The following is a 14,485-nucleotide window of genomic DNA, read 5'->3' on the forward strand; positions in this document are numbered from 1 at the left end:
CGCGATGGCTCACGTCTGTAATCCCAGCAGTTTGGGAGGCCAAGGCGGGTGGATCACGAGGTCAGGAGATCGAGACCATCCTGGCTAACAAAGTGAAACCTGTCTCTACTAAACACACACACACACACACAAATTAGCTGGGCATGGTGGTGGGCACCTGTAGTCCCAGTTACTTGGGAGGCTGAGGCAGGAGAATGGCGTGAACCTGGGAGGCGGAGCTTGCAGTGAGCTGAGACGCGCCACTGCACTCCAGCCTGGGCACAGAGCTAGACTTTCTCAAAAAAAAAAAAAAAGAAAGAAAGAAAACAAGGGAAGCCTCCTTGTTGGCTGACCCTCTTAAGAAAGCATCTGAGGTCACAGATCCCATAGGCCAACAATTACTCTGGCCTTTTCCTTTTCCCAGTTCTCTTTGGAAACAATGAGTATGATACTGATTATAAAGGAACATCTAATCCTTACTTAGAGCGTTTTTGTTTTTTAATTATTACACTTTAAGTTCTAGGGTCAACTGTGTACGACGTGCAGGTTTGTTACACAGGTATAAAGCGCCATGTTGGTTTGCTGCACCACATTAGGTATTTCTCCTAATGCTATCCCTCCCCCAGCCCCCTACAGACCCCGTGACTTAGAGCGTTTTAAGAGCTATTGCTTTCAGGCATGCTCTCGCTATCACTGGCAGCTCAGGCTGGAAAACCATCCCTACGTAGCTGTCTTTTCTGCGGTGCATCTCAGACTGAAGCTTTCTTCCAAAAGACGTTTGTCTCCAGCTCTCTTGAGGACTAGCTACTATAACTATCCAAGTGAGGCTGGTTATGCCATGTCTCAGGACCATTAAGTAAAACTTAATTACCCCAGCAATGACAGGTGTTTGCATTTTAATTCTAATACCTGCGTATTTTTGCTATTAACATTAGTCTGACTTTGTTTCTGAATGTTTGGTGTTTTATAGATCTTGACTTGGATTCCTGCCTTTGACTAACCCTGAAGAGCCAATTCTACAGGTTGGTTTGCTTGGTAGTTATTTTTTAAAAAAAGTATGCTCTTACCAAGTCAATATCAATAAAGGGAGATGAATTTGCTCATTCTTTGGAATATGGTCTGCTTTCTAAATTAAACACACTTCTCCGTAAGAATTGGGAAGCTGAGTAACTCCTGCTGTTTATCTAGTGACCAAAATTTTGGATTGGGGCTATTTAAGTAGGCAAGGGATGTTTGTGTTATACACGCACACTACCCACACTCAGATCTCAAATCCAGGACATCCCAAACATTTCTAAACTCGAGTCCAACTGCAGAGCTGCTCTCGAGGCCTGACGAGGCCTGGATTAAGCAAGGCTCCCTGGCTCTGCGGAGGGGTCCACAGGCCACTCTGAGAAGCGAGGCTGCTGCTTCGTTATAATCCCCCACTTCCCTCACGCTCCCACCCATCTTCTTCCTCTGCACCTTCTCGGCTTAAGAGTTTTCTTAATTTCATTCACAACTACAGATTTAACTTTTAAAGTTTCTTTTCAAAACTACAATAAGGGCAAATAGCTTTAATAAATTTGTTACATGTAAAAATAATCAAACTGCCATAAAGAATTTTTTGCCATAAAGAATTTAACTATTGGCTGGCTATTAACATAAAAGAAAAAACTTCTTGCCTTTAGGAAAAAAAACCTGTTTTAAAATACAAAAACAAAGCCGTCTAGCCTACCTCGTGGGAGTTAAAGAGTTAAAGTAATGCCTAGAACATAAATCTTGAAACTTATTTCTATCCCGACTTCACTTTATACAATTTGTCCCAATGTTGTACAATATATACTTCTTTTCAGAACTACTTAGAAAGTAGCAATGTCTTAAAAATGAGTAATTGCTAGATCTGTCTGCTTCCTTTTGTGATTCCAAGAATGTCAACCTTAAGATTTTCTACATATCAAAAAGGACAGGCTGCACTCTACACATCTAACACATACCAGGTTCTCTCAGAACAAAGACCTTATCTGAGAATGCATTCATTTAAAAAAAATAATAATAAAATTAAGAATTGGAAAATAATTTATTAGACTGATTCCAACAACTTGCTAATCTTTGAAGAAGAAACACCTATTTCTCTTTCAAAAAGAATTTTAAAGAATTTGGGTCAGCAGTTATATTAATACAATTTGTCAAGCATCAACCCACACATTTCACAAGACTGTTGAAATAACAAGACTTTAAAATCTAATACTGAGGCCAGGTATGGTGGCTCATGCCTATCATCCTAGCACTTTGGAGACCAAGGTGAGTGGATCACTTGAGTCCTGAAGTTCAAACCAGCCTGGGTTACATGGCAAAACCCTGTCTCTACAGAAATATTAAAAATTAGCTGGATGTGGTGGCATGTGCCTGTAGTCCCAGCTACTCAGGAGGCTGGGGTGAGAGAATCACCCGAGCCCAGGAGGTCAAGGCTGCAGTGAGCTGTGATGGTGCCACTGCACTCCATCCTGGGTGACACAGCAGGACCCCATCTCAAACAAACAAACAAACAAAAATCTAGTACTGAAATAAAAAGACATTCACTTACTGTTACTTTAAAGGGGAAATCCAAGCTGGGAGGTCTTAGAGTCCAACCCTCTCATCTGGCAGAGGAGCACGATGAGATCCAGATTTTCCCAGTATCACACACAGATTAGACGTTAATAGGCAAGGACTCAACCAGCCCAGCTCCTGGTTCTGGGCTCATCTCATTCCTTTGGGTCGGTGGTGAGTTTCTGATTCACCGAGTGGGCCAAGAACCAGCCATCACCACCAAGCCTCCAGAGGGTGTAAGCTGCCCCCGCTCGCTGACGTGGCCTCCCTCTAATACCCTGACTCACAGGGCAGTCACGGGAGATTAAGGCCTTCACAGTCAGGTGTCATTGATATGGGCATCCTCAGGCATCCGTGGCAGGATTTTCTTAATGCCCTGGGAGACTCTAACATTTGGCAAAGTTTGAGAACCACTTGTCTAAGATACGTCACTTAATCACTTTAACTTTCCATTTATCTTGTGGGATTTCCGTTGTTGTTTAGCGTTTGTTTTTCAAGGAGCACTGAAGGGATATGGTTGGTTGATTTTACTGATGTCGACTGTTACCTTTATTTGAATTATTAACATTTTAACAGAAATATCATGTTTAATGTTTCTTTGGTGAAAGCAAATAAATCACACTTATTTAAAATATACTCAAATAATTCAATGCTACCTAAAACATGCACTTGTTCGAGACCAACCTGGGCAACATGGTGAGACCTCATCTCTACAAAAAAATTTAAAAATTATCTGGGCATGGTGAGATATGCCTGTAGTCCCAAATACTCGGGAGGCTGAGGTGGGAGGACTGTTTGAGCCCAGGAGGTCAAGGCTATAGTGAGCCATGTTCATGCCACTGTACTCCAGCCCAGGCAACAGAGCAAGACCTTGTCTCTAAAAATTAAAAACAAAACATACATTTAAGATTTACATCTCAAAAATAAAATAGAAAATCTTACAGATATTTTAGGTTGAAAGTCTATATTGTAAAATACACAGTGGAACTCATGAGTACACGACAAAACAGTATAAACTACCAGCAGAGAATAGGCGCTATATACTGTTTATAAGCTTAGAAAATTGAGAATAATGTAAATATACAGATAAAAAACAAATGTATCAATATAAACATCCTAATATAAAAGCAGCTTTCCAAATTAAAGTGAAATCATCTCACATTTTCTCATTAAACTTTCAGGTAAAATCTGATCTCTCACTTTTAAGAAAAAGGCTACAGATTTAAAAATCTGTATTTAACCTGAAATGTGATCTCTTCTAATATATCGTTCTAAGAATGTCACAATTCAAACATGTTTAAACCCAAATACAATATAAAAAGTAAACAAAACCAGTTAGGTATTATAGGAATTTACAAATCTTTTCAAAAATATTTCCTTTTGTTGTTGTTGTTTGTTTGTTTGTTTTTTGAGAAGGAGTCTTGCTCTGTCGCAGAGGCTGGAGTGCAGTGATCTAGGCTCACTGCAAGCTCCACCTCCCGGGTTCACGCCATACTCCATACTCCTGCCTCAGCCTCCTGAGTAGCTGGAACTACAGGCGCCTGCCCCCATGCCCGGCTAATTTTTTTGAATTTTTTAGTAGAGACAGGGTTTCACCGTGTTAGCCAGGATGGTCTCGATTTCCTGACCTCGTGATCTGCCCACCTTGGCCTCCCAAGGTGCTGGAATTACAGGCATGAGCCACCGTGCCTAGCCCAAAAATATTTTCTTACTACAAAACTCCATCTACAGGGAGCTTTGGCATCACAGCCAGTAGCATCTGCTCTCTACTTAGAAGCAGAAATGTGAGGTATAAATGTATTTTGTTGGTAAACCTTAAATACTTTCATGTTCACTGCTGAAGAACAACTGAGGAAACCACCACAAAATGTGGCCAACAAAAGGCCATTATTTATAAAAATCTGCAATCTGCTGACGGGCCTCCAGACATTTCAGGTGCACAAGGAAATCAGCTGGGCTCCAAGTCTCTTAGTACAGAACACGAATGTATGAAAATGCTGTAAATAACACAGTGAAATTTCACAGCATTTCATTATTTTACTGGCCAAAGTGTTCACCTTCATTTTATTTGTGTGTTTATATATGTATATCTACAAATATGTTTAACATATAAATATACATATACACATATGTTTCATTACAGGAGAATGCTATTGTCACATGAATATTCTGTTTTTTATACACATGTGGGAGCATATATGTGCACACAGATATGAACGGGCATCTTTAAGTAAATATAAAGACTATCAAAAAATGAAGAGTCTGAATGTAAAACAGGCACCAGGCACCCATTCCTCTCCATTATACTAAGTCAACTTATCCTTTCTCATCCTGGACACACCATCACAGTTGCAAACATAGGAAGTCTAAGCTCTTTTTTAGATAAAACAAAAATTAAGCCCTGAGTATTGGATTCACATTTAGGATTCAAAGACTGAATCATAATAAACATTTCATGATGAAAAACTCTGGAATTTTTAAGTCTTAAACCAGTCTTCCTCTCCCCATTCATCCTTACTTTTCAGAGCTATCATGCAAACAAACTATATCAAAACATGGCTTCAATTACATTTAAAAGAAATGTATTTTTTTTCCTGAATAGATCAACAATATAAATTAACACAGGTGGAAACCCTAGAAATTGCCTGGCTGCCTTAATAACCCCAAAGGAAACATTTATTTTAGCCAAACAATTGTAATGTTTGTCTCCTTTTTAGAAACATCTGCTGCCAAAATAAACATTTGCATTGGAAGAAGTGTTTTGGCTGTTAAAAAGGTACCAAATAAAATGCTTATGTTCTGAAATAAATATTTTACTCAAAAAACATGCAGCAAAATTAGAATACCAATCTTTTTCAAGCCCTCTTCAAGGAAACCTGTTTTGAATTGTTTTTACTTCAATATGAAGTAATAAGTTCAGATGAATCACCTTAACAAAAATAATGTTTATATTTAATTTTGCCATTTTCTATTTCAAAACAATGATCATCTTCCATGTTCCTGCTTTAAAGTTCTTCACAATACAGATACGCCTTTAAAAACTAAAAGTTATGTTTTCCCATCATAAAAGCACGCATGAACTTAAATCTCTCATTTTGCTTTTTTCTTTTTGCCCTATTTTATAATTCCAACAGGCATCATATTATCAAACATCTATAAGAATAATTAAAATATCAACCCAATTACAAAAAAACTCGGAGAAAATCTTAGTCTACATAATTGAAATCTACTTGACACAAATAAATAGCTTAGCTTCTGTAAGCTATTTCTCCTGGGTGCCATTTTATGTGAAAATATTATTTAAAACAAGTTGGCAAAGGCCTAGGTGTACATTTATGATCATAAAGGACAAGAACAATGAAACAAAATCGGCATTCCTGATCCAGCAAAGTATATCTTGGTGTCTTTAAGGTTGTTGTTGTTTTTTTTTTTATCTGAAAAACTCAAGTCAGATTCTAGTAACATTAAAAATTATGCATCTTCTGTATAGCTGTCTAATAGATGAAATCAGCCAAAGTACTTGTTAACCAACCCCAGGTCTGAATTCCAGAAGCCTGGAGGCAGAACATTCTCCACAGAGGCATAGAAAATTCATTTCCCCCCTGAACTCAATAAAAACTCAAGTAGACTAGTTTTTAGGGCACTGTGCAAAACTAATCTGTTTAGCCATGTATTTGCCTGATGATGTGGGAGAATCAGCAAGTGAAAGACCACAAATCTAGTTCCAGTTAATAAAGACTAAAATGATGTACTATTATCACGTCATGCTTCAAAGATCCAGTCATGAGTATATCTCAAAAACACAATTATCACCATACAAATCAAAGACCACCAGGGTAATACTAAAATCAAACACAGTCAGTGGCCAGCTCCTTCAGACTTTCAGAGACAAAAAAATAAACAGTGATACTCTCCATGTTAAATTTCACATCAGCACTGCAGTTCTTTCTAACAAAATACTCATTTAAAATTCATATCACAGGAGCAGAATGCCAGCCAGGAATCAAACTGTGACCCCTGAGCCAAAGACAACTTACCACTCAGCTGGTAAGTGGGCAACTCAATTTACAAACTTGAATTCCTGCATTTTAATCCTGTGCAGAAATATATGAGCAGTATTAAATGAACTGGATTCAGCTCATTAGAGGTTCACAAACCAAACACAGAAAGTTCTGGAAGCTATCCAAAGCAAAGTCATGCCTAGGTGGTGATGTCCACTCAATAAATACTCAATGTCATAATTATCTTTCAACTTTTTCCCTGAAGAACATTATTAGCCCCAACTACAACAAAGGTTAGCCAATTACATTAATCCTAAGGGAAGATGGATAGGACCAGCAGCCAATCACAGTGCCAGGACCTTCTTTGTGGACAAATTTATAATTATCCAAAATTCAGAAACAAAGCAATTCACTGAAAATTCCTCCACAAAGAACACAGGCTCAAGCTAACAAAATGAATGCATGTGCTCTAATAACCTTTGCTCTAGATCTTCACTATTTTTTTCCATTTCAAAAACTATTAAGAACTGTTCACATGACCTTGGTATTATAAAAGCTGTATGTCTTCTTTAAAATGTTATACACATTCAAATTGCATTCCGTTATTTTTAACCTTTTAAATTTTAAAACAAGATACTATATTTCAAAGCTGTATTTAACTAAATGAAAGGGTAAAAAGGCAATACAGATTATTTAGACCTATGACTTTGATTAACTCATTATGAAAGTTCCACACTTCTGCAGCCAGGATATTCAATTTCTTACCAGATATACTATTTTCCTTTCATTATCAGAAAGATCTGTGCTTAATTAGAACTGAGTATTTCTTTTGGTTAGCAGTAAAATATCTAATCTAAAATCTTAATTAAAAATTTGCTGAAATACTTGATGGGCAATCTACATCAATTTGTTCCTTCAAATAAATCTAAGAGTCATTGGATTTAAAAAGTGTGTAAGAGTCACAGGGATTAAATAAATGGAAGAAGCTAAGAAAATTGAGATTACTCTATATATTTGTGTATGTCCTCTACTTTTAGCTTTACACATTTGGGAAAGAAAATAATGAAAAACATTTCCTAGGTAATCATTCTTCGCACACCCTCTCCATTTGTTTGACTCCCACTTTGGGACTGGAAACTAAGCCAACATCTAGAACTTCTAGTAAGACTTAACTCCTTCAGAGACCAGGGAGATCCGGCTGCTTGCCATGAACAGCACCTTTTGAAACTGACTTTTTAATCTTACATCAGGGAAACATGCTGAAAAGCAAGGTGGGGAGACCAAGAGTGGCGAGCATCCACTTCTCTCCGCCTGTCCCACTACTTCTTACTACCCTCCCGCCTCTGCTCTCTTCCTGTGGCCAGAGCATCATCCACAACGATTAGCTCCCACATAAAATCAACAACGGAGTGCAATGGGGACTTCAGCAGCCAGCTGCCTGGGCCGTCTTCCTCTCAACTAAAGGTGAAGTTGCTTTAAAACTAAAATGAAGGAGAGAAAATTGCAACTCTTTCACCTTGCTTTTCATCATTTACAAATTATTTCCCTCTCACAATTAGCAGCCACAACTAAAGATTTTTACCCTAGGCAGCAAAATATTGCTGGAAAAAAAGGAATAATGTGGAAAACATTAAAAGAACAATTAAGTATGCAACTGACTGCTAGAATTCTGAGTGGGTAACCTTCAGTAATTGAAGGGTGAGGTCTTCTGACAACAGCAAAGGGTGTTCAATCTGCATCTAGGATTCAAAGGCTGAGCTACCTCTATTTTCCCCCATAATGGCCTTAACATAAAAAAAAATCATCCAAGTGGGAGCAAAGATAAAGAGGAAAGACAGCATTTTATTTCTTATTATACAAATAAAAGACTTATTTTATTTCTTTCTTTTTTTTTTTTTTAGGGTCTCGATACATCGCCTAGGTTGGACTCGAATTCCTGGGCTCAAGCAATCCTCCCACTTGAGCCTCCCGAATAGCTGGAACTACAGGAGGGTGCCACCATGCCATGCTATTATAACATAGACTTACACAATGTCATAATTACAATAAATTTCGATAACAAATTAATAACAATAATAATGAAACAAACAATAAATCACAATACAGATCAAATAGTGTATAAACGAGAAGGCTCAGAAGCAACCTACTGATGAACTGTTCATGTACAGCTATGTCTCACGGAAAGTATGATCAATCATTCTCCATATCCACGTCAGAGAGAACAGAAGTTATATCTAATTTTTTCCCTCTCAACAAAAGATGTCTGGTCAGATGGCAGCATTTCCTGAGACAGCACTGTCAGGCCCTGTTGTCGGTTGCGGTGGCAGCACTATGGGACGCCCCGGCCTGGGGTAGTAAAATGTGCAGCAGCATCGGCCCGGCCACCTCCCTGAGGGTTTAGGCGCGATATGGCGATTTATAAATAAGCCTTTCTGGTGCTCCTAGTAACTAAATACCCTAACAAGTCTGAATCTAATTGAGTCTTTTCCAAATTTCATCCTTCCTCCAGCCAGCATAAAGGGGTATTCTTTCAAGTATCCAAAAGACTAGGTTTATTACTGCTAGACGGTAAATGGTCATCTAAGGTGACACCATTTGATTCTAGAGAAAAAGAAGGAAAATGTTGGGTCTTTTAAGAGCAGGAAAAGTCTTTTTTAAGTAAAAACACAAAACCCATCAAGACCTAAGAAAACAGATGCACATCAAATCCTCTTATATGAAATACAGAAATCTTTTCCAAAAGGTACAGAAGAAATAATTTGTTAAGAAATGAAAGCAAAATAACTTGGGGAGACTAAACTTTTTTTTTTTTTGAATTTTAAAACCTTGATGTTATCCTCATGGAAAAGACCTTTAAAAGACTTGAAAATTCACCTTAAGATAGTCTATTCACAGCTCAAAATCTGACACAGTCTGACAGAAATGTTAGAATGCCAAGTTCACTTTAGAGCTTACATCTGTTATTATCTGCCCCAAATTTATGACACAGTGCAACTATCAAATACAGCTGGTCCCGCTGCCCTTTTACCAAAGAGTATTCTGTCCACTTTAAGAAGCTCACCTTTCCATCTTTAAAAGAAAAAAGTATACTTGTGATTATAGAAACAATAAAAATTAAAGCAGAAAATCCGTGCAATGCCCCCTAATTCTCTTTAACATCAATCTTAGGTGGACAGCAAAAGGCAAACACAAAACTATCACAAAAAAGCAGGGGGTCGGCGGACCAGCACAAACCTGCTGCTGAGGGTACTGCATTCCGCCCATGGCCCCGGGAGTCCGACCCTGGATGCCAATTGGATACCGCTGTGGGCCTGGGGGGCCATAGGAACCTCCTGGGTATGGACTGCTCTGCTGAGGCTGAGAATGAGGGTTACTGCCCATGCCATACAACTGAGGTCTCTTCATCACCATTGGATCCATTGGGCTGCCCTGTGAAGACATAAAAGAAGTCGGTTTATTAATTCATTCTTTATTACAAAGGCAGAAATTTTTGTTATGTGAACATATGCATTAATAACACAACTATCCTTAAGTTTTGAAAATATTAAAAACAATGACCTGACAAAAAAATTCAGAAAGGCATTAGGGAAAAAATCTAGATGGATACAAGAAATTTTATTTTTTACTTTTAGGAAGGTTTTAACAAGTAAGAGAGCTCTGGAGTAAACAATACTAAAAAAGATTTTGGACCATAAGCAGAGAGAAAACATTTGCATCTAAAATTTTATTATGCGTACAGGAAAAGAGCATGATAGTTAAGCTCACCCACCTCCTTTTAGCTTACTAGTAATAAAAGAGCAGAGGGTATTGAGTGATTAACATTTTCTGCCTTCAAAGTATTCTTAGAACAATGATTTTATTTTACAACTGAGTCTGCAAGTCTTGATCAAACCTTAGTGCAACCGAGTGTTCATTAAAAAGTGAAAAGACAGATTTTAGATCATGCACATGTCCAGGGTAAGATTTTGTTCAGAGACCAGCAGTGTGTAGGGATGAGCACCCAGACTATGAGTCACAGCACCTCTCCCCATGTAAATCAGCATCTTACCAAACACAACCAGTTCACAAGTAGACGCTGAATTTTATTTTTGGTTTGGTTAGTCAGGCCCTGGGCTTCAGGGCCGAGGTCATACAGGAGGGCTAGGAGTGGAGCCTCAGCCCTTCACGTCTCGGGGCGTCAAAGGAACAAAGCAATGGGCAGGAAGGCCCTCACCCGGTAGCATTCACCCAACAGCTTCTTCCTTCCCTCCTCTGCCCTTCCAAAACCACATATTGATCCCTACTGTGTGCCAGATGCTGTGTTCACACTGAGTTAAGTACACCGGGACTTTCGGGAAGGCTTAAGAATTAGCAGGGTAAGTTGAAGACCATCCGGGCACCATCACAAGACCCTGTCTCTACAAAAACTTAAAAACTTAGCCAGGTGTGGTGGCAGGCACCTATAGTCCCAGCTGTTCAGGCGAAGGCAATAAGATCGCTTGACCCCAGGAGTTTGAGGCTGCAGTGAGCTATGACTACACCACTCCACTCCAGTCTGGGCAACACAGTGGGCCCCTCTTAAAAAAAAAAAAAAAAAAAGGGGTCGGGCACGGTGACTCACGCCTGTAATCCCAGCACTTTGGGAGGCTGAGGCAGGCAGATCACTTGAGGTCAGGAATTCGAGACCAGCCTGACCAACATGGTGAAACCCCATCTCTACTAAAAATACAAAAATTAGCTGGGCGTGGTAGTACATGCCTATAATCCCAGCGACTCCAGAGGCTCAGGCAGGAGAATCACTTGAACCCAGGAGGCGGAGGCTGCAGTGAGCCAAGATCATGCCACTGCACTCCAGCCTGGGCGACAGAGCTAGACTCCGTCTCAAAAAAAAAAAAAAAAAAAAAAGAATTCCCAGGATAAAGAGGAATAACACGTCCAAGGTGGGAAGGAACAGCACGTACAGTACACAGGGCAGAAGAAACAGCTCAAGGCACTGGGTCAACAGAGATGAACTGCCTGGTGTGTATCAGGAAATAAAAACCGTCTGGATCCACGTGAAGCACGAATTTGCAAAGAAGATGCTGAAGCAGGCAGAAGCCAGAACATGGGTGAGCCCTGCAGGGCATTCTACAGGCTCAGGCTGCCTCTGACAGAAGAACACAGGACTGCTCCCTTGGGCACCCGACCCAGCTGGAAGCAGGTCACGTTGCCCTTTCAGGCAGGTGAGGCTGAGGTCCTGAACTGGCAGCAGTGGTGGGAGGAAGCAAGCCCAGCTCCAAGGCACAGTTAGGAAAGAAATGCGGCAGGATTTGGAGACCGAATGAGTGATGGAAGCCAGGAGCCAAATGAGATGGAGTGTGCAGAGGGAGAAGCCAATCACCGTATCCCCAGGAGTGGGAGCCTTCAGTGGTCTACACAGGAAACTTGAGGCTCTGATATGAAATCCAGGTGAAAATACCCAGAAGGAAGAGACACAATGAGCTGCAGCTTGGGGAGTAAGGCCTGACCTAGAAAAACAGGTAGAGAAGTCAGCAAAGAGGACATCCACTCCCAGAGAGCGGGGATTTTCTCTGTTTTATTCACTATGATATCTCCAGGGCATAAGCTGAACAGTGTACCCAGCACATTAATTGATGAATTAATCAATAGGAAGCAATAAAACCCATGAACTTTATTTAGGAGGAATATATGAAAGGAAAACAATGGGTAGTGAACAGAATCCTAGAGAATATCACCGCTTAAGGGAAAAGGGAAAATGAACCCACAGACAAGCTGGAAGAATGGTCGGAAAATGTAGAGACTTTGGAGAGTGTGGTATTACACGAGGGAAGGGAGTCAGGTGTAGCAACGAAACAGGTGTACCAAATGCAGCCCAGGAATGCAGTCAGGTGAAGGGTAAAGGTTTCTGCTATACTCGACAAGAAGGTCACTGCTGTGCTTGGCAAGGACAATCTGACTGCAGAAGTGAGGGCTGAGGCTGGAAGAGGAGGAACGGAGGGGAGGTGAAGACGGAAGACAGGAGCGCAGACCCTGAGAACTGCCAGTCCTCCCTTTCACCGGCACTCCCACTCCAAGGCTGCATGGGTCCTTCCCATTCTCTTTCTTCCTCAGTATTCTGGTGTTCGCTTTAAGGATTTGGTGAATCCATTCACCACACATTTACTAAGCACCTACTATGTGCGTTGTGCCCAGCACTGGAAGCAGAAAGATGAACAAGCTTCCATGTCCTGGAGATTCACTGAAGGAGACAGACTGAACAGGTCACAGTGCAACACAGCAGCCATCCAGAACGGACAAAGTACCAAGGCAAGGCGAGAAGAGGGTGTCTCACTGGGTCTGCCATGGATGGGTTTTAACAAAGGCTTCCTATAGGAAATACCTGAGCTCAGCCCCGAGGGATCCACAGGAACGTGCCAGGAACCCATCTCACCTGAATGAAGCTCTGTGGAGGACACAGGAGGAAAGAGGGTGCTTTGCTCCAGGATCCACAGCCTACAAAGAACTGTTCTGCTCAAAATTCACCATGTGATGCAAGTTTAAACGGTTACTACTTTCACCAGCCAAGACAGTGTTTGGACTTAAAATGATAGAAATTAAATGACAGTACATTTTTTGCCCAAACAATATACTGATTTTGCACAACCTGAGTCGCCTTCATAATTAAGTGTACAAACATATATGTTGATATATTTGTAATAAAACTAAAATCTAGGGCTAAGAATTCATTTTCTCATAATTATTTAAACTAGAATTTATGCCTGATAAAAATAAAATGTGATTATTTTCTAGATTTTCCTGAAAAAGGTAAAACTTTTTACGGAAGTATGAAAATCAGGGCTGAGTTGGTGATTTCAAAATCAGCCAACTGAATGAAGGGCCTATGGAGAGGCTGAGTAAATCAAATTTCAGGCTAAATTTCCAATACGGGGCCCTGAGGCAGTCCTATCTTCACATTCAATCTAGACAGCCCAGGGCATAGGAAACGTCTACTTATTTCACTTCAAATAGTGCACGACCAAAACTGCCTTAATTAAAGCAGAAATGTTGAACGGGAAAATGATTGGAATGTCTATGTTTTAATGCTATAGATAACAGTGCAGCAAATTCATCTTATCAGTGACTAAAATTGTTTTGTAATATCTGTCTCATCACTGCCATCAACTCTCACAGTCCTACTTAAAATTCAGTTAATTTGCACCATGTCAAAAATGTTAGCTTAACCCTGAGATTTCTGAAAATTGAAAGCATGAAATATACAGATTATCTGAACCTCTCAAAATGCATCAAATATCTTTCAACAAGACTTCAGATAGAAAAACAGATACTCATACAGTGCAAATTATTTAATTTTAACCTCTCCTTATGGCCTATTATTAAATATTCATCCACAGTCCAAATCCATCCTGTTGTGTACTCTCACTATTTTGAGCATTAAAAATGTACAACTGAGGGTCTCAACTCCTGCTTCTCACTACTAGTCCCTTGAAGAAACCAAAAACTGGCCGGGCACGGTGGCTCACACCTGTAATCCCAGCACTTTGGGAGGCTGAGGCAGGTGGATTGCCTGAGCTCAGGAGTTCAAGACCAGCCTGAGCAACACGGTGAAATCCCGTCTCTACTAAAACACAAAAAATTAGCCAGGAGTGGTGGCAGGCACCTGTTATCCCAGCTACTCAGAAGGCTGAGGCAGGAGAACTGCTTGAACCTGGGAGGCAGAGATTGCAGTGAGCCAAGATCATACCACTGCACACTCCAACCTGGGCAACAGAGCAAGACTCCATCTCAAAAAAAAAAAAAAAAAAAAACCACAAATCTAGTACTTTTGGAAAACAGAAAGGCCAAGCTGCTTCTCATATTCACATCTAATCTGAAGCAATTTTAAGTTTTTTGTTTTGTTTTGTTTTGTTTTTTTAGACAGGGTCTCACTCTGTCACCCAGACTGGAGTGCAGTGGTG

At 40.2% G+C, this 14,485-nt stretch overlaps 1 protein-coding gene across 9 annotated transcripts in view; it reads right to left on the reverse strand.

Annotated features, from left to right (window-relative positions):
- The window catches only part of ARID1B (AT-rich interaction domain 1B), a 440,449-nt gene that overhangs the window by 377,026 nt on the left and 48,938 nt on the right, over positions 1 to 14,485 (reverse strand). For all 9 annotated transcript variants that reach the window (XM_073022312.1, XM_073022309.1, XM_073022306.1 and 6 more), the window contains exon 2: positions 9,786 to 9,980. In XM_073022312.1, the coding sequence (XP_072878413.1) occupies positions 9,786 to 9,980 (195 nt within the window). The remainder of the gene's footprint in view (positions 1 to 9,785; positions 9,981 to 14,485) is intronic.

The sequence above is a fragment of the Chlorocebus sabaeus genome, chromosome 13 (assembly GCF_047675955.1).
Source record: "Chlorocebus sabaeus isolate Y175 chromosome 13, mChlSab1.0.hap1, whole genome shotgun sequence".
Lineage (NCBI taxonomy): Eukaryota > Metazoa > Chordata > Mammalia > Primates > Cercopithecidae > Chlorocebus > Chlorocebus sabaeus.